Genomic DNA, 25,540 nt, shown 5'->3' on the forward strand with positions numbered 1-25,540 from the left:
CACATTTGACAAGCTAGAGTCTGACCTTTTTACTTAATAAATGATTTAAATGATTACATTTTTCCATTGAATTATCAATTGAACTAATCATTTCAGCACTACAAAATATTCATGAATGGCACATACTGTACTAATAAATTGTACGCACGCACACACACACACACACACACACACACACAATAGACCACACAGAGAACAGTAATAAGAACCGCCACTTTGCTCTGTTGTTAGATTAGTTAGACCTGACTCTTTATGAATCCTTCTTCCATTATATCCACTGAGCCTCTCTCGCCAAGATGCAAGAGGTCCTCATTACGATGTGCGCTCTCCTAATTGGGTTGCTGTGAGTAACACATTGATCTGCTCCTGAAAGAGCGAGAGGTGGCCACAGGAAAATGACGAGCCTGACTGGTCGGCTTTCGATTTTTGGTGGCTATTCTCATTAGTGCTGACACGGCCGTGCCTCGGCAGCCTTGAGTTGGTATCATGGCCCAGAATACTATGCTGGAGCTCAGCAAATGCTTCGCCGGGCTCCAGGTGATTTTAACCAGGCCAAGAAAGGAGCCGGCACTTGGACAGGGAGTAATTATCCCCCTTTCAGAAGCACTGGCTGCACTACAGGAGAGCCTATCACGAGGGGGTACAGGCACAGGAAAGGGACTGTACTGGCTCAACCCGTATGGCGCTCTTGAAATGCATGCGCTTCCACATAGGCGCATAAATCTGACTGGATGCTGGCATGAAAGGCAGAAGTGATTATCTGGGATAATCAAGCATTCACTCTCCTCATGTTGAAGAAAAAGGCAGTGTATGGTAATGAGGGGAGGGGAGGGGAGAGGGAGTCAGTGTGTGATTGTAACACGCTCATAATCCACAGAATCAGTCTGTGGTCACTCCTCCAAAAACGAGTCACAGAAGCGGCGAATACACATTTAAGGAAGATTTATGACTCAGACACATTGCTAGGAGGGTTAAGCACTTGTTTTATGACTGGTACGATAAGAGGAGATATCAGCCTTTTTTATGTGTGACACTTATAACCGTGAAAATGCCTCTTTCCTTTCTGCGACGAGTCAGCTTATGTCAGAGTCATCGAGGTGCAGAATTTAAAGCAGGATGCATTATAAGATTTGATAAATGCCTGAATCTAGAAAATGACTTTAAAATATTTATAACAAAGGCACTTTACACTTAACTGGTTTGTCTTGTGTAAAAATATATCTAGTAACACATCGAAAGCAGCGATCAGCAAAAATATTGCCGTCTAGCAAGTATGTGTAAGTGCGAGGATGTGCGAGCGATTGTGCTGCGGAATTTATGCACGAGTGTGGGTTTGAGTGCCTCGAGTGTGTCAGTAAATTTTCTTTGAGTACACCACTGAAACCCACTGATACACTCGGGCAGAGAGACTTTATCTCCCTCTTCACTCTGCTGTGTCTGGGCCCGGCCGTTCTCGCATGATTGACAGACCTCGATCTGGACAGCCAGGATTAAACCTATCAATCACATAAAGCTTGGAGACAAAAAAAAAAAAAAAGAAAGAAAAAAAAAAATTGGGGCAGTAAATTCAATTGAGAGCACAGGGAGAAAATTGAGGTGAAGAAATATAGAAGGCCATTACTGGGCTATAGGGCTGTAGGAAAGTGAGGCCTTGCAGGATTTAGTTTCAGGCGACTCCATAAATTCATATCAAATGACTGCAGGAGTGAAATATCAGTGAGGTTACTGTAAACCCTTTGTGATCTTTTAGGTGGAATTGTGCGCAGTCAAGGACAGCCTTTTCAGGGGAAGTACTAAAGTCCTCTGGATAACAAATCAACATAAAAAGCTAGTATTTTTAGTATCGCCTTAGAGGACACTTTCATCTATGAACACACAGCATTTCCTGTTTATCTCCTGTTGACTTTGCTATATGCGCGGAGGTCGTGTGGATGGAAAACATTCCTGCTGTCAGTACTGAGTTAGTTAAGATCGGCACCCGTTTGTGTTTCTTTCTGCTTTGGGACAAATACTCACGTTTTATAGTCAGTTCCCCATAATTGGACACTCCAACCCCTTTGTCTGAGTGGACGATGCAGCGGTAGCGGCCCGAGTCGCCCTTGGTTGTATTCTCTACATCGAAAGTGCCTATGAAGCGCCGGTTGTTCCAAGGTTTAGTGGCTTTCATCGGGGCCTCCCGTCCACCAATGCCCTGTTTGGAACCGAGACAAACACAAAAGTGAGCCTACAAAAACGGAAAGGTTTAATAAGCAAAGTGGCCTGACCTTGTGTTTTTCAGAAACACTGGTTGAGTGAACTTTTTTTGTTTTTGTTTCCTATCATTCCCATCGGTGGCTGATAGTAGGAATACATTTATCACACTGGAATGCACGTATACACGCACGCACACAAACACGCAGTGGGCTCTCCCCAGCTGTCACCTCTCACAGCAGGCAGATGGGGGACATTTGTTCATTAGAAATATTTCTTCATTACTGTCATCGGGGGACTTCACTTAATGTTTGTTTTCCAGCTCCTGTGCTAATGAGGACGTGTTTGTTAAAATGATGGAGTACCTGGCAGAGGACCTTTACCCAGCGTCATGCTCCCACTGATCACATGCGTGACAGTGTGCTTAGCAGCAGAGCTGGCAGGGTTATGTCTACCAGATGCACTACCTTTGCTGCTCAGAACAAGGTCAATTCAAGACTGCTGTGTAGCTCAGTTGTGCCAGATATAGTACACAGTATCCACAGAGCCAGCATCTATATAGGTTAAGACCATACTGCAGTGATCTGAAACAACTGTAATCCCCTGCCTCCCAGACAAAGGGGCCTTTGGAAATCTTGTGAGCAGATGAGATCTCAAACACAAAATAGGGGCACAATAAAGCAACGCGTGGACGTTAGCTTGAATTTGTCGAATGATTTTAAACAATAAACCGAAATGCGCCTTGTATTGAAACCAATTTTTAAAGGTGAATTTAAAGGAGAAGTTCCCATATTTTGTGTAAGGTAAATTACATGATGCCACGCTATATATTAACATGATTCAACATGATGATATGGCACCTCTTCTTTACGTCCATCTTTTCAGTTGTTTTTCATTTTTAGTCGTGGTTAACCTTCTAATCAGAACCATGTTTGAGGTTAACTGTACATTTGAATGGTCATCTGCTAGCCAATGAGAGAGATCTTTGCGGTGGAAGTGATTGTTTTTGTGTGTTTTTTTTTTTTTTTTTAGGAACATTTGGCTCTATGTAATTAGGGCTTAAGAGGTTTAAAATAACCAAGTACTCTTGCCTCATATTCCTTTTTTTTTACCCCTCTACAATTTACCGAGCCATTTGGACCCGAATAATGTGAGTTGTTCAACATGCACAATTGACTTGGTGTCTACAGTATTATTGGTTGCTCTGTCATGTTGATTGATTGATTCATATTTGTTTTCCTTCTTTTTGTTGCCAACAGCGGTATCCAGATTGCACAAAATGGTTGACAGTTGTTGCCATCTGGTTTAAATTTACTAAAATAAAACCATTACAGTTGAGAAAAACATTGTTATCCCCTTAAACCAAGCATTGATCTTATGTATTATCACGACTTATTGGAGAACCTGCTACATGAAATGGCAAATGCTACATTTCTAATTTCCACAAGACATAAGCCTTCAGCTTTCTTAGATAACAGTAGCACTGCTGATCAGAAGATTACATATTCAGAGAGTAGGCTCTGTTTAGTAAGACACATTAATTTCCATAGGGCCCACTTCTAATACTGATCCCACCCTCTTATCTAGACTTTGATCTAGAATGTAAGTAAAAGGGATAAAAAAAAAAAATGGATCTCACCTGAAGCCAGAGGCGGAAATTGTCCCTTTTGCGTCCGTTGACAGTGCAGTGAAAAGATGCAGTCTGTCCAGCGTTGACTTCCACTCCCTTTATAGTCAGGAAGTGAGGTGTGTTCACTGTGAGAAAAAATTGTAAATATTTACCATACAGCTGCAGAAAAGGTATAAAAGAGTACATTTGCTGAGACGCAGCATTCAACTTCACTAAAATGGGTTTGTACTTGAGAATAAATCACCAGAACTACATGTTATATTAGCAGCTCAATGACTTCATCAAGATCTATGCTCCTTTGTCCAAAGATTTCACCGTTCCCACTCTGTAACTCATGTACCAAGATTCGTATGCAAAATTGTAGAGAAGTAGGCTTGAATGGATAGTGCTCTTTATTATACTATCTGATACTCCTCAGTGCCGGAGGCCAGCACCACTTTGTGAGGAACATTCCACCTAAATCCTTGAAATGAGACACCAGAGGCCGATCTTGCACCTACAAAAAGCCAATTTCTCCTGTCTCTTAAGTGCATCCTTTCATATATTGAGGGGATTTTACCAAAAGCATTATTCTCTTCTCCAACTGTGCTCATTATCAGTACGCACACTGACTGGGATAGTCCACGGAAAGTAACTTATGTAGAACATTTTTGATTAGTACCACTGTTCTGCATAGAAAAATAGGGCAATTCAGTGGGCGACCTTGATTCGAAACGTACCCAAATCTCTAAAGACTTGGCAAAAGCTAATTCTATCACTTTCATCATCAACACTTTCACTTCTACTTAATATTTTACAACCCTTATCTTTGAACTACACCTCCTTCATAACTTTGTCCCATCAATCCATTCAGTGCCAAAAAAGACAAATCTATTTTTCTCATCACTAATGCCTTCTTTCATGATGCAAGGAAAGGCAGACCACCGAGTGGCATAATCACACCTTTGTGCTAGATATTCCACATGGTTGTATAAATAGAAAATGAATTGGATGTGCTTCACTGAGGAGTCACTCTGATCACTTTGCTTATCACTCAAAGAAACCCAATTCCCACTGAGCTGGTTATTGATCCACTCACACTTTTGCGCATTTAAACATTGATCACGTCGAAAGGCCTCATTAATTTACTCAAATACATTTATATGCAACACCTATCGCTATATAAATCCATCTTATCGACATAACATTTGTAGGAATTCAGCTGCTTTCAAATGGTTACCAGGTCATTAGCGCCTAACAATCAGGGCTTGATACTTCAGCTATGAGAGATGGAGTATTAATCAATTGATGAAAACCTGTGCGGCATTGATTTAGACTTAGACTGTAGAGTGTGAAAACCTTTTTGTATAAACTTAAGGAGAGCCATATGGACTGACGTGATTCTCAGTATTCAACAGCATAGACATGACAAATCCTGAAGAGCCCTCGTCCTTGCTCTCCCACAGCAGCAGTCTATCCCCCCAAAAAGCCCCCAAAAATCCAAATATGCCAGTGATTACATGTTCATTAGCTCTGCAGCGCACTCTGAAGTGCTTATATTCAGCAAGAGTGAGCAGAACTCCTACATCTGAGAGATGAGATGCTTTACTGAATATCCATGAGGGAGGAGAAAAATTGTGGAATCCAAACACAAGCAGCAGCAAACTGTATGGTGGCATTTGTTTTTTGTCCCTTTTTTTTTTTTTGCACCATTTCTCTCAAAGGATAGATTTAACACAGCCACTCCGACATTATATCCTGAGCACACTTCAGAATGTCAATTGAGCGCTTGTAAATCTTCAGGGAGCAAGTAGAAGGGAGGTTTATACTTTGGATTGACTGTAGCATACTCTTTCAAGGCCTTTTGTTTGACTGGGAGGCCTTGAATACAACAACGATACAGGTATTTGGGAGGGTGTCATGGAAAGGACAATGAATGTTTGATGATATTCTTTTATGATGAAGGGGAAAAAGGACTTACTGCACTGGTGGCCCTGGACCACGACGTCTTTGATGGCCAGCAAGCCACGCTGCCCTGAGGTTACGGCTTCAAACACAATCTGAGGAGGAGAGAGGAGACTCATAACACAAATGATAAATGGGCACATGTCTTCAAATGGCACTTGAGTGAGGCTGCCCGTGTGCACAGAGAAGTCCAGCTCCTGCTAATGCGATCTACTCTTAGCCGGTCACACAGCTACAGGCCACTGAGAGTATTTCCACAATATGTCACAGGTGTTATGACATGTAAGTGTTACATTAGTTTGAGCCTTGAGATGATTAGCAGACAGTCTGTGACAAACACATAGGGTATGGGGTATGAGACACCACCACTGAGATACCGTTATCTAATAATTTGAAAGTGTACAGGTGCTGAGATATTTGCCCTCACCCCAAAACAATAAAGGCAAATGCGATTTTGTTTGTGCATTGAATTATAACATTATGAAAGTTCCTAATGTTAGAAGTTAAGAGCTCCTCTGTTTTATTCTTTCTTTTCTATACTTTACTTGTGAGCTGTTTTCATGTTGAGAGATGATTATGGGTGTGCTTTGGCGGTGTGTGATAAAAGACGTCACTGCCGGAGCGTTCAGCTGTTAACAAGGCTGATGTGAACGCTGCATGGAGAGGTTCCAGCCCATGGGCACCTGCACCATTGTTTTAGGGATCCATCCAAACAAGAACCAAAACTGTGCTATCGGAGCCATGCCCGAGAACGAGCCATGCGGCCAAGCTACCAATGGCCTGCTAACAGAGTAAGCTAACCTGGTTCAGCCTTCGTGTGTTTTCCTCCTTTTCAGTTTCTTTCTACTACTAACCTCACTCCAGGTTAGGAGTAGTGATAAGAGCCATAGTTTTAAACCCTGAGAACAAACTAGTTTGTCACACTATTCATACAGTTTAGCCATCTCTAAGTTTGCATTAAGTCCTTCCAATGTTTTTCTAAACTACTAGCTAGTTTTAAGCTATTAATTTATTAATTCACATTGCACTATTTGAACTTAGGATATGTCTTAGCTGGAACAGAATCTGTAAACCTGTTGCTAGGAAACATCTGCAGTGCTGTCAAATCCAAAGCCATCAAATTTGTAAACAAGAAGTCAATGCAGCATCACAAGCTGTGATATACAGCCACTTCCAAATATGACGGTTTTGGGAGGCCAAATGATAAACCAAATCTATAATCCTTGGTAAATGTGGCTTTATTTTATTTAAATGTGCAAATATTGGAGAAATATGAGTGTTTCAGAGTGATACAAATCCCAATCAACCCTTTAAATAAGGAATAGTAATCCAGCACTTACTATGCATCAACATTTAGTTAATCAGAATCAGAATCAGAAATACTTTAATAATCCCAGGGGGAAATTGTTTACATCCTCAGATGGATAGTGCTGTTTGTGCATAGTGTAGGTGCGGCGCTGTCCTGCCCACTGAAACAAAGCAGAGATTGATGGACAGAACATGTCACTTAGTTTGGCTTCTTTACTTGGCCTGCTTGCATTTTGTGGTTGCAAAAAGAACTTTCTACCCTATTTCAGAGGGGAAATGACAGGGAAGTAAGGGGACAGTCAGCAAGACAGAGAGAGCTGCACGCCAGAAACAACTACCGTAATCTCTGTAAGACTCGGTTTGTGTGGTACAACCTTTTTTATTTGGTGATGCGTGAATCTTCACTTAGCAAAGACTTAGATCTAGAACTAAGCAAAGTTGGTGCAAGTGGCTCCTGGTTACTTATGATAACCCACACACCTAACTGTTAACTGTTTTATTGTTGCCAGTATTGTTAGCACTACTGTTAAAGAAGCAGTCTCTATAAAAACAGTTGCCTGGGGCAATAATCTCAAGGTGGTGTATAACTCAAGACCTGAAAAAAATGAATCTGTATGTTGCCACTTGAGATCATTGTGAACATATGTGAGTATATATGTTGCCTTTGACAGTTGTTCTGTGTCTAGCGTTACATGTTTGACATGTTTGTTGCTATTTCTGATGACAAAAAAATTCTGAAATCAACTACAACTGTGCTGAGTGGGACTAACATGACCCTATTTTAAGGACCACGTTCTTATGCAAAACAAATGGTCCTAAGCCCTGACAGAGGGCGTGTCCCCGCAGAATGTCAGAGTTATGTACTCGCTGGTCTGCACTGTGATAAAAAGGGAAACAGAATGCCAGTCACTTCCCAAACCCAGGGTGTGGTACAGAGACCCATTACACCACACACACTCAGACTACACATGTTTTGCATTCCTTTATTCCCTAAATATAAGGCCATATCTTCCAGGGAATGGTATATATTAATGGATATGTTCAGTGTATGGTCTCACATAGAACCTTATGTCCTGCTAGTCATAACTAGGCTGCACGCACATCCATCTCTGAGATTCCTTTTGTAGCCTGAGAATGTGAAGGCGGAGATAGTAACCATTGTCATCTGGGAGGCAGGATCCCTTCAGATAAGGCTGTCTAATTATAAATTTCTTTTTTTGTCTCATGAAATATGAAAGTGAATGTCTTGGGTGCCAATTATGGCCTCATTACAGGCTAATTTAAAGGAAATTAAAAGGCCAACCACTCCATATATCGCCACCAGACAAATGAACTAGCCCCCACACTCTAATTGAAATCCTTTGTTTGTGCAACAGACATCAGTCAGCCTGCCTAATAGCTGTGATATAATTGATTCTAACATCAATGATAGTGCAGTGCATAATTGGGCCTGACCCACAGACTGAAAATATTCACATGGGACGAAAGCTGTTGATGTCACGGTAAAGTTCACTATTCTCATTTGCTAGAGAGACACACATGGTGAACCCAACATTCAATGTCTACATCAGCGTTGTGGCTATCCCCGAGGGACTTGGCTAAGTACTACATTACAGCAGGATTGATTAGCTCTGCCATAGGCTCTACTGTATTGAAATCAAGATAGATGAGGACATTTGGGTTTTTCTCTCTCATTGGCGCACTATCAGTATAAATAATGGGCGTTCATCTTAGTGCAAAGTACATATTTTGAGTAGTATGTGCAGGACATATTTAGACACATTACATTTATTGAAAATTATAGTTTATGACTAGTGTTCAGGAGTTTTGGAAATGCATGACAATCTCAATTAAAAGTTTTAGGGATGACCTGACAGAAGAGTAATTATCAAAGGCTGAAAGGCTCATGATGACTAAAAGCCTTACCGGTAATTAAAAAATAATTTCCGAGTATCAGGTGGCTTCCCTTTGACGATTGCGTAGGTTACTATGCAATTAAAGATACCCATAATTAGTACCATGTTGTTAATTAGTGACAATTTCAAGCATTGGTCTCTTTTTTTCTTGACTGAGAGTGGTGCTAGGACCTCACATTAGCATCCTCACATTTACTAGTGGTGTCAGTTTTGGGTCTCGAACAATTGCAAACTGAAACCGCCTTCCTCTTGTGTTTGACAGGCAACAGCTGTAGGGAATTTCCCTGAACACACTGGAGCGCACAACACGTCATTTTAACCCAAAATGCTCATCCCCCGTGCAGAGGTCTGCAGAAATACACTGTAAAGAGCATGTCAAAATATTCAAGCATCACCAAATTTAAAATTCAAATGAATGTTTTGCTGAAAGGTGCATACTGGTATTAAAGTCACTTAAAGTAAACGTAACTGAACTTCACAAATAAAAGCCGAGCAAGAGAGTCTTATTTCTCAATGATATTAGCACTTAGACTTGTGGTCCACACAAATGTCTGCATGTTGAATGAATCCAAACAACAATTTGCAACTACACTAAAGATAGATTCATCCAATCGTTAAGTGTCTTGAGCCAAACAATAACATTCGACCGGGTGGCTTTGCGTCATTATGTCACACAAAGGACACCATCCTGTTTCCTTCGCCTTCTTTTTTTTTCTTTCTTTTGTCCATGTGCCTCTCATTAAGGTCCCTATCTTGTATTCAGTAGTGAAAAGCTCTGTGGTGCACCTTGTTAACCAAGTTATCAGGGTGGTTATCATGAGCAAGCAGGGGGGGACTACCCTCGGCTCCACTGTGGACCAGTCCTGCCAGGCCATAATGAAATAATTCACAGAGGGACCGTCTCCCATAGGGAGGTTAAGGGGTCTCTCTGCATCAATTAACATTTGGTGGACTTGTGGAACAAGCCCAGCGAAGACTAATAGCCAGGCAAGTGTGAAATCACCTTGCCCCGGCCAGCAGTCATGTGCATTGGTAAGTGAAAATGAGTTTTCAGAATTGGAAAAAGAGAAATGGCTCAGATGGAAGGGAGAGAGAATAGATTACCATGGATACTGAGGCAGCCTCAGAAATCAATATTCTTAGGTGTTTTGAATGGGCTATTGTGCGACTGTTTGGACCTTTTCAAATAATGTGTCGTGCTCCACCCAATGAACAGACTTTAATGGCTTTGGCTTACCCAGTTTTGTGATGATACATCACATGCAAAAGAGAGGTGGTTTCAGACTACATTTCCTCACCTGGTAGAAGTTGGGCCAGTAGGTGCTGATGGCCAGTTCCACCTGTCCCCAGGAGCGAGTGGCTGGACCTGACACGTTCCAAACAGGCATCCCCATGGGGCTGTTGTTTTCTTTGATATAGACATTTAGGTGACCTGGGTGGCTGTTGTCTCTGCCTCCTATATAGTAGTGGAAGGTAACGCAGTGAGTGTCATTCTCCCTTAGCTGTGGTGTGAGCAGTAAGGCCTTCTGCCCTACAAAGCGTCCGGAGGTGTTCATCATCATGAAGGCTGAACCTGCAACATGAAAGACAGGATTTATGAGTTGAGAAGCTTTTATCCAACCAGCAGACCAAACACTGTCAGGTAAATGTATTAAAAAGTCCTGCAATAGTCATGTCACAGTGTCATATATACAACTTCAAACCCATATACCTGGCATGAATAAACCAGAAAAAGTGTTTTTGATCTTATTTTTTTGGAATAGGAAATATTGGTGATGCACCTGCGTCATCATATTAAACATGTTAGACTGCTGATGTTGGCATTGACTGATTGGAGAGCCGCTAGCAAGTCTATAGACTCCAAGGGCAGAAACATGGTGCACGCAAGTATGCAAACATAAATGACATCAGGCCTATCTTGCACAAACTTGCAACCCCGGTGAAGGGGGCAATATAGAGCTAATCACAGCGTTTCCATGACCACAGTAACACACATACCGTCTGTGGAGAAACTTGTGCTGATGTGCTTTTTTCACAGAAGGAAAAAAGAAAAAAAAAAGAAAATAGACAATGGGATGTGCATCTGAGCGTAGAGGTGATTAACTGTCATATGTTCATCTGGAGCTTCGTCAAACTGGTCCGCTGCCGTTATTTTGAGCAGAAGTAAACCCAAACAGAAGGGGTCAGCTTTCTCTTGTTTGTTTTCTGCTATAGGGGGCCAAGCAACACTCAGACTGCAGTTTTCCCTTGCGTTACAATGAGCAGGTGACACATTCCAGGACGCAACAATGCCTGAAACTGATCTTGCACAGGTCGAAGTGTCTGTGTCCGCGTATTATGCTTTTGCCTTTAGTCTTGTTATTTCCCATGCACACATAAAGGCAGCATGGTGCTGTAACACAAGCATCCAAACACTTGCAGGGCATGTTTCAATGTGTTTTAAGTCAATGTGTAAGGATACACCACTGTCCTATTTATCCTTGTATGCTTTGGATGCAGCTAATTTTCCAAACTTGTTCTTTATTATTTTAACACTATTGAGATTCAAATTGTTAAAAGTGAGGTAGAAGCAAATTATAAATTCATGTAATGTATCTTTAAAGAAAGAAACCAAAGGCTAATGTGATACTCATCTGTTTTAATCCTGGCAACATAACTTGGATCTGTTGGTGTTAATGGGCAGGTGGTAATTAAAATAACAGAAAGATCTCCAAAACAAAAATCTGATTATTACTAGCAATCAAGTCCTGAGGTTTATCCGTATCTAAATAAAAGCCCTTATCTCATAAGAGTATGCAGAAAGCAGGTGAATGACTGTGCTGAGACCTTTTCTATTAGCACTAAGAATTCCAGCATGTGACCCTTAATGAGAAAATGCTCTTATCGTTGGATTGATAGAAACTCTCTAATCATTATCGTTCATCAAAGTACGAAGATTTAAAAGAGAAGAGTTTTTCTCCCCAATGATGGAGAGAAGGGAAATGATGAGGAATCAATAAGTGAAAATATATTTGCCAACCAAGCCCCATTTAGATTTTATCACTTTGGTTCAATATTAAAGGTTAATCTAATTCTCTCCCCTCTTGCCAATAAAACACAAGTGAGAATTATTATGTTGGCAAACTTTCAAGGAGATGCAGAACACATTCTATTTGTCATCATCCTATTTAGCTTGGCTTGGTAATGAGATGGCACAAATCGTAACAGCATTTGAGACACGGCCAAAAATACATTTTCTTTTTTTGGAAGTGTGGTAATGATTGGAAGGCAGATTTTGCTTAGAGGTGGGACAAACAACCTGTTAGCAGAAGGCTCTGTTCTCCTACATGGGAGGCAGAGCTGAACCGCAGTGGATATTCTTCATTAAATTTAACATCTGGTGATTCACTCAGATATGGTGTTAAAAAAGGGTGAATAACGTTGACTAAATCACCAGGCTTGGTCCCCGAGTGTGCAAGCCAAACAGCCTGTCACAAAACCCTATTTGTTCCATCAATGACTCGAGCTTGCCCACTTGTCTTGTTTTGCTGCACTTGTAACGCTCCCCAATTCCATCTGTCTCCAGCTTCAGATAACGAGTGGGGGTTCTGTCATGTTTACACAATGAAACAGGAGGAGAGGGAGCAGAGGAGGAGGAGCAGGGAGTTGTGATGACACCAAGTCAGTCGGCTCTGTTCCCTGGTAGTAGCAAAATGTTGTTTTAAAAGGATCTTCACATGTTTTGCACCACATCACGAAGGGCTGCATTTTAATATGAACTCATTTAATTCCCCACTTATAAATAAAAACCATAAGAGACAAACCAGAGAAACCATGCTATATTGCTGGTGAACCTATGCTTGTTAAGTGTACATTGTCCGCACACAGGCCACAAGTGGACTACAGATTATGTGGGCCAGAAAGCATGCGTTTATATCAATAATATACTGAGGCTTACATTTGGCTATCATCAGTTCTCAAGAAAAAAAAATACTTCATACTGATATTTTGAAAACAGAAATCCAAGGACTATTTTAACCACATTTTTTTTTTCATTTTCAAGGACTTTTCTCAAACCAAATAGATCCGATTCTTTTCTTTTTTTAAATCAAAACAGTCAATAAAATAGGTTTTTCAAGGTTTTTCAAAAAAATGTGACTCACCCCAACCACAATAGGTCCCTCAGCATAAGGTCATAAATAACCCCCTTAAAAAAATTAGGCTGATTGCTCATTAGTATGTGAGATTAGCTGCGGGCAGATAGACAAACACGACTGTTACTCATAAATATCATGGAACAGACAATGCTGAGGGCTCAAAACCCCACAACAAGTGTTTCTCAAGCGGTCATCATGACACACAGAAGGGCGTTCTCCCTCACAGTCATGTTACAGTGATTATTAACTGTAGTTCTGCCAACGCCACTTTACTTTGTAAGATAAAAATTGTTCTTTGCTTTTAAAATGCAGAGATCTTGTGTTTGTTACTAAAAAGCCTAGTGCGTTAACTACGGCTAGGCTAGCGAGTAATGCGTTAGTGAGCCCCTGCCTACACCAGCCAGCATTATTATTGATTTATTTAATATTATTCAGATGAAGCAAAAGGCAAAGTGCATACGCAGACAATGTTTGAAGTAATCCATCAAACAAGTATTGTTCACCTGCTAATTTACAAGAAGTGGCTGGATTAAATATACACTTCCCTGGCATATTAAGGTTTTGGTGCCAGGCTCATCAGGGCAAAGAATAAAGTATAGAGAAATGGTGAAAAAAATATATATATTTCTAATTCTGAGCAATTGCCGTATTATGACATTATGAACAAAACTTTTGGTCAAAATATAAAACAGTGGTCTATTTGAATTTCAGGGATGTTATGGTTTGCACAAGACGTTTTTGAAAACACCAAAAATGTTAACTCAAGGTCCACTTACTAGCTTTCCCCCGGAGTTTTCCCACTACATATCATCATCATCATAGTCTTTGTCACAGAGATATCTCAATATCAACATCACGTGACCTGTGTGGAACTTAAGAACTGCTTCCATACTTATATACATTGTGTGTCTATAGATGGAAGTTTGGTACATATATTTATTTAAGTATGTAAACCTTGAGGCCCCGAAACCTTTTTGGCAATCCTCAATAAACTAAATAGGCGCCATTTTGGGTTCAGGTATCCAGTTCTAATAATACATCCGTAGTTTCAGCGTGCCATACTTGCATCACATGATGACAACTGAGAGATTGCCATGGCAACTGAGCAAATTCCATCTGCTGAGGAAGCCTGTGAGATGCAACTGAAAGCCCAGAAGCTAGTGATAGTAGTTGTTTCTTGGAAAATACATAATTCAAATGAATTAACAAAATGTGAATACCAATAGTTTGTGTGAGAATATTTGTGCTTGTGTTTGTTGTGATTAGCTATTTTACAGTATGACTGTGGCTTTCCTGTGTTATAGATTGCCCTGCACAGCATGATCATTATTGCGAACAGACCGCTGTTGTTCTCTCACAGCTTTTTAATCTATAATTCACTTTCAGTTTGTCTGATTCAAGTGTTGAGGCTAATTATTTCTGAGGCTTCGCAGGAAGCTGTGTACGGGACATGTAGAAGGGCAGTTGATGAGTCGACTTTGAGACATGCGTTTGTCCAACCTTAGTCAGGTGTCTCTATGTGAGGGCTGTGAGGTCTCTTTAATAACATTCAGCCATCTGCTCAGGTGCCCCGAACATTTTTGTTGTGTTTTTTCTCCCTTTGAGGCGTCAGCAACCCTTGATGTGTTGTGAACCAGCACTAATAATCAGTTGATGAATTGTTCAGTTGTAGCTCGTGTTACAAAGGCAAAGATGTTGGCACCACTGCTTTCCTTTATGATTAAAACAGGCTGTTTACTTTTCATTTCACAACAGCACAGTTTTGACAGTGTTTCACAGGAGATCCGTACACAGCGCTGCTCTTTGTTGGTAATTAGAGATGAAACTATCAGATCCCTCAAGCTGCATTTGTACTTTTTTTTCCAACTACGTTAATAAAATATTAATAAAACAATAGGTACCCTTTGTAAGTAGTCACTTCTTGTTTAATAAAGCTTAATGCAGTGACTATTAGCATTCATGTGCAATGACTTGATAGAAATTTAAATATTAAAACATTTCTTTTTCACTAGCAGGTTGCAGAACTGTAGCGATGACAGTGAAAATCCTGTCACCGAATTTGAGGTCTACAAATCGTCTTGATTTGGGTCAGTGAACCCAAAAACAACAAGTGTTCAAGGGGAAAAGTTCCTTTCCTCATTATTGACCAACATAAAACATAAGAATACAGTATTTTTAATGACAGCGCGCCGCCTCATCGTGCTGTCATCGTCACTGTCTAACAGAAGTGAAGACGATGACAGGAGAACACTGATTGTCATTCAGTTTCTATGCTCTGAGAGCCTAATGACCACATACTCTGCAGGAACTGCTGCACCATGACAAGCTAATTAGCCAGTGAGACTAAGAGCAAATTATAATGACACTGTGTTAGTGCTGTGCTAATGTGCTAGTGATGCACATGGGTGTTTTCTCTCCCTCTCCTCTTCTTTCTCTATCTTTTGTGCCTTAACAATGGCGTGTTCAGGACCAATTAAAAATAGAGAGCTCTCTGCACACTCAAGGCCTGTCTCTGCAACTCTGTAAAGGCCAGGGCTCTGCTATTGTATTCAGTGGAACAGATTTATTATTATTCCAATGTAGGCCACCTTCACCTTCCATTACAATGATGGTTGAACATGGAGAACATTAAGGACAAAAAATGAATTAGTAAATTATTAAATGTTCCTGCTGATGCTACATACATTTATGTTGCTGTTCTTCAGAAATGAAGGGCACACTGCTGAGAAACGAGAAATGTTTGGCTTTCATTATAGTAGAATATTGTACATTATTAACAAGGACACTGTGCCTGAATGAGGGCTGCTTCAAAGAAAACACTCGTCATACACTGATTATCAGTGTGATTGTGATTTGATGGCAGAGCCCTTAAATGAGGTTTCACAAAAATGGATCACATTTGATGGTGACCCCAACAATTTCCTCAGACCAATTTCAACTCATTTCTGACATTAGTCAAGTGTGTACTTGAAGAGCGCTATTGTATACTGTATGTGGAAAAATTTGCATGACCCCTACACAGAGCTGCATGAAATCTGATAAAAAGCCTCGAATGATGTCACAAGTCAGCGTTGGTTGGAGCTGAATGCTACAAGTTTCAAAATGAAAAAAACGGGTTCCAAGATTGTGTTGGATAACAATAACGATGCCTGGGCTTTGGGTATTTACCAATACAGAGTACCAAACTGATATCAGTGTTCAATTAGTTAATGCTGTAGGCCTCACTGTGTGGAACTTACTGGGATTATTATTTTAAATGTAAGGAAACAGCAGGCTTGACTTAAGCATTGCTTTGCTAACTTTGTAAAACAAAAAATATATAACAATAAAGTAAATGTATATTATTTATTATTTAAAAAAAAGTAATAATAAAGAATTGAATTTGATGGATCTGTTCAATTCTCAAGGATACCCAGTCCAGCTATTTAGTCCGTATTCAATTCAATCGAATTCAATTCAGTTTTTATTTATAGTGCCAAATCATAACAAAAGTTATCTCAAGACACTTAAGATATAGAGTAGGTCTAGAGTAGGTCTAGACTGCACTCTATGACATATTTATAAATTTACAGAGACCCAACAATTCCTCCATGAGCAGCAGCAAGTCGTACAGTTCTGGCCTGATATCTGATCATGGTATCAGTACGTCCCGATTATATAAACAAAACTTCACTTGTAGGCTACTTAAAAAACTCTTGATCCATGTGGTATTTTCTCTAAAAGTCAAACTAAGAACAAACAAAACACACAACATGAAAATGTCCTGTTAGTTTGGCTGCACAATATGGCCCAAATCTTTTTTTCATTTAAAATCTTGATAACTATATATATCGATCATGACATAGCATGTTTTCTGATAATTGAATACATAAAAAGTCTTTATGAAATACCCACAAGGTAAAGCCTATTTATGTAAACTCCTGTGTGAATTAATGTTACCAAATGTAAAATATTGAATAGTTTCTAATTTTACTAAGAACTTTGGTGCAAAACAAACTCAAAATATTTCACATGGCAATTTTGAGTTAGTGTGTGCTTTTTATTATCAATTCCACTAATGTAATTACATATCACAATTTATGATATATATACATTTAATCACAATATGATTTCATTGGAAGACCATAAATGATCATATTAAATCATCTCCAAGCCCTTTCTGCTAGGATAAATACTTTTCCAACCCACAAATGTCCTGGCTCAGCTGGACATTGAGCAACCCAAAATAACAGCCTTAGTGGTTTAATGGTATAATGAGCCATACAGATATACTCCAGGGGAAGGATTCCATCAGGTTAATCCTTTCACCTGTCAGCTCACTTGCACTGGCAGAACAGCTAGGAGCCGGTCACAGCTTGTGTCAGGCCTGGTGACAAACTGGACACAACTAAATAACCAACACTTTAATTTGATGGTTTTCTTGCACCTTATCATTAAATAGCTGCTATTTTTTATTTATTTATTTAGCAATACAATAGGTCTTGTCCATTAAAGCCAATTTTTCTGAGCATAACTATTCTGACATTATCCTGAGGAAACGGGCAAAGATAATTACCATAATCCATTGAACGACAGTGATATACAGTATGAATTCCTGCATTCATGAAAGAATTAAAGCCATTTTAGAAACCACAGCTTTTCAGGATTACAATGTGACAAAACCACATGCCAGCTTCCTCATTGCTTGCAATAAAGTCTTTTAGAGTGTTTTTTGAAATCACTGTAGAAAGCAGGAGAAAGTTTTGGTTTGGGGCAAGAAGGGAAGAAGACCGAACAGTGACCTGACAGAAATGTCAAATTAATCCTATTAATCATTTTGAATTGCGGTCATGCTTCATTGTTTGACTGTAGGAATGAAAAACTTTGAAGACCCTACTCCAAAAAAGTCTGATATCAATCTGATTTACCTTGAAGACATCCGGAAGACATCCGGAAGTGGCTACATTTATATCTTAAATGAGTAGGAAAGTCTTATTAATGGGAATACAGTCTGATATCATTTCACTCACTGAAATAGGGTACTGTCTGATCCTAATTATCAAAGTCTATAGACTGAAGGTATTTAGATTAATTATCAGTTGAGTGATGGTCTGAGCAGAGGATATAATTTGCAATAATGACTAGCACTCATTATTTCTCCTCCATTCAGGTCCTGAACTCTGCGAAAATCATTATGTGGGGGAAATCAGAATGAAGGGGCGCTCTTTAAACCCAAACCCTCCAGGTCTCATTTGCTAATAAAATTCACAGAGGTCACCACCGCAGAAAAGCACGGCTGCTGCTTTGGAAATGTCAATGAAGACTAGCGCTATTCTCACTGTCTGCCACCAATCAAAAAAAGCTCTCGCTGTGAGGGTTAGGCTGTTAATGTGAACGGCCGTGGCCTCCACTCAATTTTCCAGAACTTTCCCTGTGTCCATTGAAACATGAAAGGGGCCTGATACAGTAACAACACTGAATACATTTGGGCTCTCCGTCTGAAGCAACCTGCCAGGTTTCTTTGACGGTGTCAAAAAGATTCACCCGAAACCATCCATCATGCAGAACACGTTAGAGCCCTGTCATTTTAGTCAGGTGGAACAACTGACCCTCATTATGTTCCATGGCAGCATCCTTTGTTACTGCGTGTCAATCAACAGCAAGTCGTAATGGCTTAATAGGTCATCTTAATATGCAGAATGCACTATTGGCACTCCACCGCAATAAATGGGTCATATAATGGCCCATTTACCTGATACAAACCCATTACACAACAGTGTTTATGTGAGTCACCTAGCTGCATCATTAGCCTTAATTGTACATACCCTGCACACTGTTGAAAAAAGATACAGTATGCAAATATGTCCTCCATCATAACAGTACAGTGTGCTGTCATAATTCTGTTTAATCCTGTTTGCTCAGACCACAGTACACTCCTTAACCCCACAAACATGCCAATTTGAAAATCGCAGTCTGTCATTCCCAGGAATTGATTCAGGAATTGATCAGACGTTGTAATTTGCTGTTCTGTTTCTTCCCCTAATCATATAATGGGGTTTCTCCTTAACCTTGCCACCTTGCCAACACCTTGCAAGGTGTGATTTTCACACAAAGTTGCGAATGGCTCAAAAGTAATTAGCTTATTTTCAGAAGACAGGGCCCCTCCCTCCTCAACAGCAAATCCCATCTTTTGCTGATGTGATTTAAATTCTGATTAAATTTCTGACGTCCTTCAGTCAGTGGGTGTTCTCTCCTCTCATATTTTAAGTGGCTACCGTCCTCTTTCAGTCCATACGGCGTCGTAAACAACCCTCCAGGTGAGGTGGAGGGGCTTTGTCAATTCATTAGCTCCTGATTGAAACGGTCATAAAGGTGAACAGTTTGACTTTTACAATGATCCATCTTATCCATATGCAGCAGCCGCAGTCTAAGAAAGGCATCCTTCTAGGTCCAAGAATGAGCTATATTTGCATGAAAGCATTATGAACCTGACAAGAAATCAAAACAAAGACACTGTGCAACAGTGAAACAAAAACATTCAATTTCTCTCCCACAGCATATTTAGAGCGGACATTAAAAATACAACAATAAGTCGTTTAGCTGGAGCTGCTTTTGCTATTGTGCCGGGCATAATACAGAAACCCTAATTAATCTCAGTTAGAGGACCTTCTTTCTCCTCCTCTTGCCATTATTCCCCAGAACGAGTCCCAGGGGAGAGTCAGGGAGCAGCAGCCTACTGCTGGCAACATCCATGACACCATCAGAGGAGAGGCAGCCTCTGCACCAGCTGGGGCTCACTAAAAACAGTTTCCTTCTTAATGGCATCTGGACACACTGTGCAGCACCACACTGCAACCTTCCACATCAAGTCAGATTCATCCATTCTTCGCTGAGACTACTGCACTATGTTGGGTAACTTATAACAACAAAGAGTAGGGGGGAAACTCATAAATCAGTATTTTTAATATATGTCTTTAATTCAAGTGTGGTCATATTCTCTTCAAATAATATGCAATCCGAGCCAACATCTAACTCTGACAGAAGTGCATCCAACTCCATTTTCCAAGGCTGAATTTGTGCTCTCTTGGCTCAAATGCTTTTATTATCAGTGTCCAGGACAGATGAGGCTTTTTGGTAACCACAGGACTGACAGTGACAGTTCTGCCGGGGGTTTCTCCAGTTGGCTCGGGAGAGGGAACACACTGGGGAGTGCCCAAGCAGACATACAGAGCCTCAAAACTGGGCTGAGCCACCCTAAAGGAGCCAAAGCATGCAATCAGGGCTGTGCGGAGGGATAAACAAGACTACTCTCTGTCCAGACGTAGCAATTAGGTAGGGACTGGATTGTCGTAAACAACCAAGAGTTTCAGGCGCTGCTCGTCTCTTCTTCGTGTGACTACAAGGCGGTTTTCCTTGTTGCGTTTCATTTCGTTTTTCCGTTTCGATGCCGTTTTTTTACATGTTGGAAGAAAAATCTGCCCATCATACTCTTCGGTTGCAGTATTAGCTTTACAGAATGAAGGAGAGTCCTCATTTGAGTACCACAATGATTTCACCATTTCACAAGGCTTTGATACTGTACATGTTTTTGCAAGCAGATAATTAAAAGTGTGCAGCTGTCAAGTTTATAACCTTTAGAAACAGAAAGTGGCATTATTGCAAAATATATTGATTTAGCAAAATCCCAGATTGCATTTTATTTTACATCCAGTGCCAGCATCTTTAAATGCTCCAATATGGTTATGATTGGGAAAGATTGTATTCATGGCGATAAACTATGGCTATATATATTAGGGTTAGACAAGTAGAGCACCTGGTTAAGGTTAGGGAGGATTGTGGTTATTGTATGGCTAATAAAAGTTTAAGTTTGCTGAACAAAAAATATAAGTATCATAAACTTGTTTGCCACAGATCTTATTTTCTGCAATAATCCAAAATCCAATGGAAAAATCCCATTGGCTTTTTGTCGAGGGAACCAGAGCCTGGTCAGCTCACAAAAATACATCACACCTGCAGCACTCTATTGCCACTGAACATTAGCACGGGATACAAATCCTAAAAGGTGCAGAATCGTCTGAAATGCAAACTAAAAGCTAAATATTTAAACCTCTGGAAGTATTTGAGGTAGCAATGTCTTCTGTTTAGAACAATCTATTCTGTGAGGTCCTTAAGTACAGGTTGAAAGTGAGACAGCAATCAGAAGTCAGATAGCTTTTCCCCAGTGCTGCTCTTAGCTATGGTAAATGCATTTCTTCCCATCAACCCCCTCTCCACCAGCCCTAAAACAATTTCAGCAGTCAAGTACACTACATTTCACATCCCTTTCAATGCGGTCAAAGAGATACAATTTTATACGGCAGGTTGAGTGCTCACACTGAGAAATGGAGAAAGAGCGGCAACCTGTTAATTACGCACCATTCAAGACACACGGGTGGAAAACAAGCCTATCTGAAGAGTATTCAGAAGCACAATCAGGGACACGTCTTAACCAGACAGATATGTTAAAGTTAGACTGTGCTAATTTGTAGGTCAAGGCTTTTCCAGATTTTTCAGTAACCTTTTCCCAGCGTCCATGTGCCCTGACATTAATCAATTGCAAGAGAAAAAGCAGCCACTTCCCCCTCCATAGAAAGCAATTTCTCTGGGGCGGTTCAACACACATCATTCTGATGTACACACAAACAGGTCTGGGCACTGGCTGCTTAAAATTAGTGAGGGCCTGCTAATTAATTCCCCCTCTGTCACTGGGGGGCCCCAGTGCAATCTATCTGTGATGCAGCCTTTGTGAGATTAGGCGTCAGATAGGGGAGGAAAACAATATCCATTAGTTTGCAACGCTACCTTTGTTATAACAAAAAAAAAACGTCATTCCATTAGTCTAATTCCTTAGGTGCCTTCTGCTTGGTGGCGGTGATATCTCTGCATTTCAAATCAAATGAAAAGCGATCAATGGAACATTAAAGAGACAAATTGTGTGCGACAGGCACAGAATGCAGGGAAAGCATTTTAATGAGTTTCAAATTGTGGCTGACAAAAAGACTTCTTTAATTAAAATGGATCTGGGTATTTTGATATCAAATGTTGCCATTGTCTCAGTTTATGTGACTGTCCCAAAGATCCTGAGGAGTAGACACTGACTGTGCAAGAAGTTGCACCAACATCTCATAATGACAATACAAGAGAAAACTAGAACTACCTCCATCAAGTTGCAGTTTACATTCAAACGGTCCAGACTTACATAATATATGTAGTGACGATTTTGAATGAATTTATTAAAAGGTATTTAGTGGATTTTCTGGCAAAATGTGGATGCACACATAGCTTCAACCTAGCAGCAGGGACTATATACAATCACCACAGTTTCAGGATTAGTGTCTCTGATTCAGTGTCCGACTAAGTGTGTCGACTTCTGTCCCCCAGATATAGAGTTGAATTATGGCCAGAAAAACTCAGAGGTCAAAGTGCACTTACCTTTCTGGATATAAAATGTCATCACCTTGTCCTATCGGACATTTGTGTGAAATGTTGTCATAATTAAAAAATTTTATTGAGTTATTAGTTCATCCAAGGGGACATTTGTGCCAAATTTGAAGAAAATCCCTCAAAGGGTTCTGGAGATATTATGTTCACAAGAATGGGAGGGATGGACAAACAGACGGTAATGTAATGCCTCTGGCCACGGCTGTCGTCGGCACGGAGGCATAAAAACTAGTGTTGGAACTCTGGAGAAGAATATACAAGTATTGTCTTCTCTTTAAAGTTTATGCTTACAAGATCAAAAATCAGTATATGTCCATATAAGCTGCAATCAATATGTGCTAGTCTCTAACACTAAGTTGTTTACATGCAGCCTTATAGCATATTCCATTTTCAGTCAGACTAATAGCCTAATCAGAAAAATATCTCATGTAAACACCTTAATCATCACAGAAAAACATCCATTCAGAGACAAATCTCCTTCTTTGGAAAAACATAACACATAAAGATTTGTCATGTAAATGTTCTGTCAAATTAGTCGCATGTTTGGAACATTTATAACCGGTGTGCGCATAGCTTGGCCACTTGGTTCAAGTAATATTGTTACGTTCAAGGATACTCTTAGCCAATGGCGGATGTCATGCGGATCCTCTTTCTACTTTTAGCCACTGTGTTGTATGATAAGATATTCTTCAAATACCTTTTTAAAAAGGTAAAAATAATCTTTGTCCTATGCAATGCATCCTACACAAAACAGTGTCAAATGTGCAGACTATTGCAGTGATGTATTCTCTGTAGGGGGACAGAATCATCATTTCTCCTCTTCACTAGCCGCTGTCACTGTTCTTACCTGAGGGCATCCATGGATCTGATGAAGGCTTCTCTCTGGTATTGACCTGCTCCCAGTCAAGGTCATCTTCTCTACCTTGGCTGTACCCACATGCTTCCAGCGGCTTCTCAAAGTTACAGTCGCCTGTGACAAAAGGAAGAAATTCATAGTGTTATACGGTTTTCCATTAACTTGCCGTTCAAATGAATGAATATATAAATTAAATTCTCCTCTTTTTTTTACCCAGCGGTATTCATAATGCAATATGCCAGACAATGAGATGCATTTAAGTGAGACAGAGTGAAGGATTACTGTAGTGGGTAAGGCACAACATACATTACCATCATTAGCAACACGGCAGTCCAATTTCACAATGACAAGTATGAAGTGTCCAAACTCCATCATCGTTAGGCATTATGTTCCAAAACTGCACCACCATCAGGGATAAATTGATTTATTTTCCTCGCTGGCCACAGAACTTTGCTGTTCATGCGCCCTCACTCCACAGAGCCACTCTAATCCTTTTTACAAGCTGCTTGCAAAATGACAGCAAGCAACCATTAGGGCCAGGCTTCAACCAGGCTTGGCGTGTGATCGATTAATACAAATACTCCTTTATTCCTTACACCTTAAAGGCCACAGAGAATGTGAGAGTTGAGCTTTTTTCCCCCCCAAAGTGCTTTTCAATCCACTCATAAATCCACAAAAAAAACATGTCAGAATATGTTGCTGGAAAGGAGTTCATTCTGAGTAAAGTAATGTGAAACTAAAGGTGGTATTTGCTCAGTGGGATGTTGTTTTCCGAGCAGGCAGATGACCACAAATTTGATATTATGTCAGCTACATGATTACATTGGGACTTTTTTTGACAAGAAATACACTGTATATGATCCGGCTTCTTGCCAGAATCCAAATGTTGTCTGAAAATGTTGCCTGCACATTGCTAATAAGTTTCTAAACACAACTGACATACAAATTTTATTGCCTCTGGGAATGTCCTTTGAGCCAGGCCAAAACCAATATCTCATCTCTTACAAGCTCCCTCTGACATTCTGCTGCATAAAGGCTACGAGCCGGGCTTTTTGTTTTCTCATTTATCTCTCTGGTGACATTTACAGTACACGTGCAAATGAGTGGCCAAACGAGGAGAACACGGGATAATTAATATGCAGCTCCATAGGGCAGCTGCTAATGATATATTTGCTGCTTTGTCTGTTTTTTGAGGGGGTGGACATGGAAAAAGGGAGAGATTGCCAAAGTGCCACAGGTAAAAAGGTTGAGGGATTGTCGAGAGCTTTTCCAGAAATCGCTGCCTACAGCTCACACATACAGTACACCAAAGAAATGTGTTAGGCTGAAAAGCTATTAACTACCTGTGTCTTAGCTAGGTTTCCTGCTGCGTGAAACATCAGAGAGAAGCTAACAAGTGAGCAAACCAAAGAGAGTTGGATATTATTCTCAAGAGTTAGCACATCAAACCTGAATGAAAGACTTACTTTAAATTAAGAAGTAGACACAAAAAGTTTAGACTCAAAGAGACATGTCCATGACATGTTGCTCTGTTTAAGCCAAAGCCAGCAAGACGCACAGTTGTTTGCTAACACGTTAGCCAAATCAAAGTGTTAGGGTAAAAGCTGTGGGGAGTTTGATTTTCAGTATTTCTGCTGTGTCTGTGGGTTAAAACAGCTTAATTTAGCTTTAACTAAATCTTCATACCTCAATAGTGATTTTTTTTCTCCCCTTAACCGTGTGTGCGTGAGTGTTGCTCTCAGATAGCTACAGTAGCTATACCTTGATAAACACGTGAAGCTAAATTAATAAAACTTAAAATGTCTGCTATGAAAAAGGCATATGATTGATATTAACACAACAATCTACTCATATCTGCATTATGAATCCTTTTCCTTTTTTCGATCCACTTTTTATGATTGATTAAAACAAACAAACAAACATCGCATACAGACTAGTTGGTGTACAGAAAACATAACACAAAACAAAAAGAAATAATAAGTAAAAATAATAACCAAAAAATAAAAACACATGTACATATAATCAGGATAACATGCACACATACACCCCCCCCACACACACACACCCCATACCCCCTATTCTGCCCCCCCCCCCCTTCACC

The 25,540-nt window shown here is 40.2% G+C and overlaps 1 protein-coding gene across 1 annotated transcript in view; it reads right to left on the reverse strand.

The window, feature by feature from the left end:
• The window catches only part of LOC310957783 (receptor-type tyrosine-protein phosphatase mu), a gene marked incomplete at its 5' end in the record, with an annotated part of 160,805 nt that overhangs the window by 96,000 nt on the left and 39,265 nt on the right, over nucleotides 1-25,540 (reverse strand). Inside the window, 5 exons of the mRNA XM_083928513.1 lie at nucleotides 2,017-2,191; nucleotides 3,830-3,945; nucleotides 5,781-5,859; nucleotides 10,287-10,561; nucleotides 23,431-23,553. Coding sequence (XP_083784639.1) covers nucleotides 2,017-2,191; nucleotides 3,830-3,945; nucleotides 5,781-5,859; nucleotides 10,287-10,561; nucleotides 23,431-23,553 — 768 coding nt within the window. The remainder of the gene's footprint in view (nucleotides 1-2,016; nucleotides 2,192-3,829; nucleotides 3,946-5,780; nucleotides 5,860-10,286; nucleotides 10,562-23,430; nucleotides 23,554-25,540) is intronic.

The sequence above is a fragment of the Echiichthys vipera genome (genome assembly GCF_963691815.1).
Source record: "Echiichthys vipera genome assembly, chromosome: 15".
Lineage (NCBI taxonomy): Eukaryota > Metazoa > Chordata > Actinopteri > Perciformes > Trachinidae > Echiichthys > Echiichthys vipera.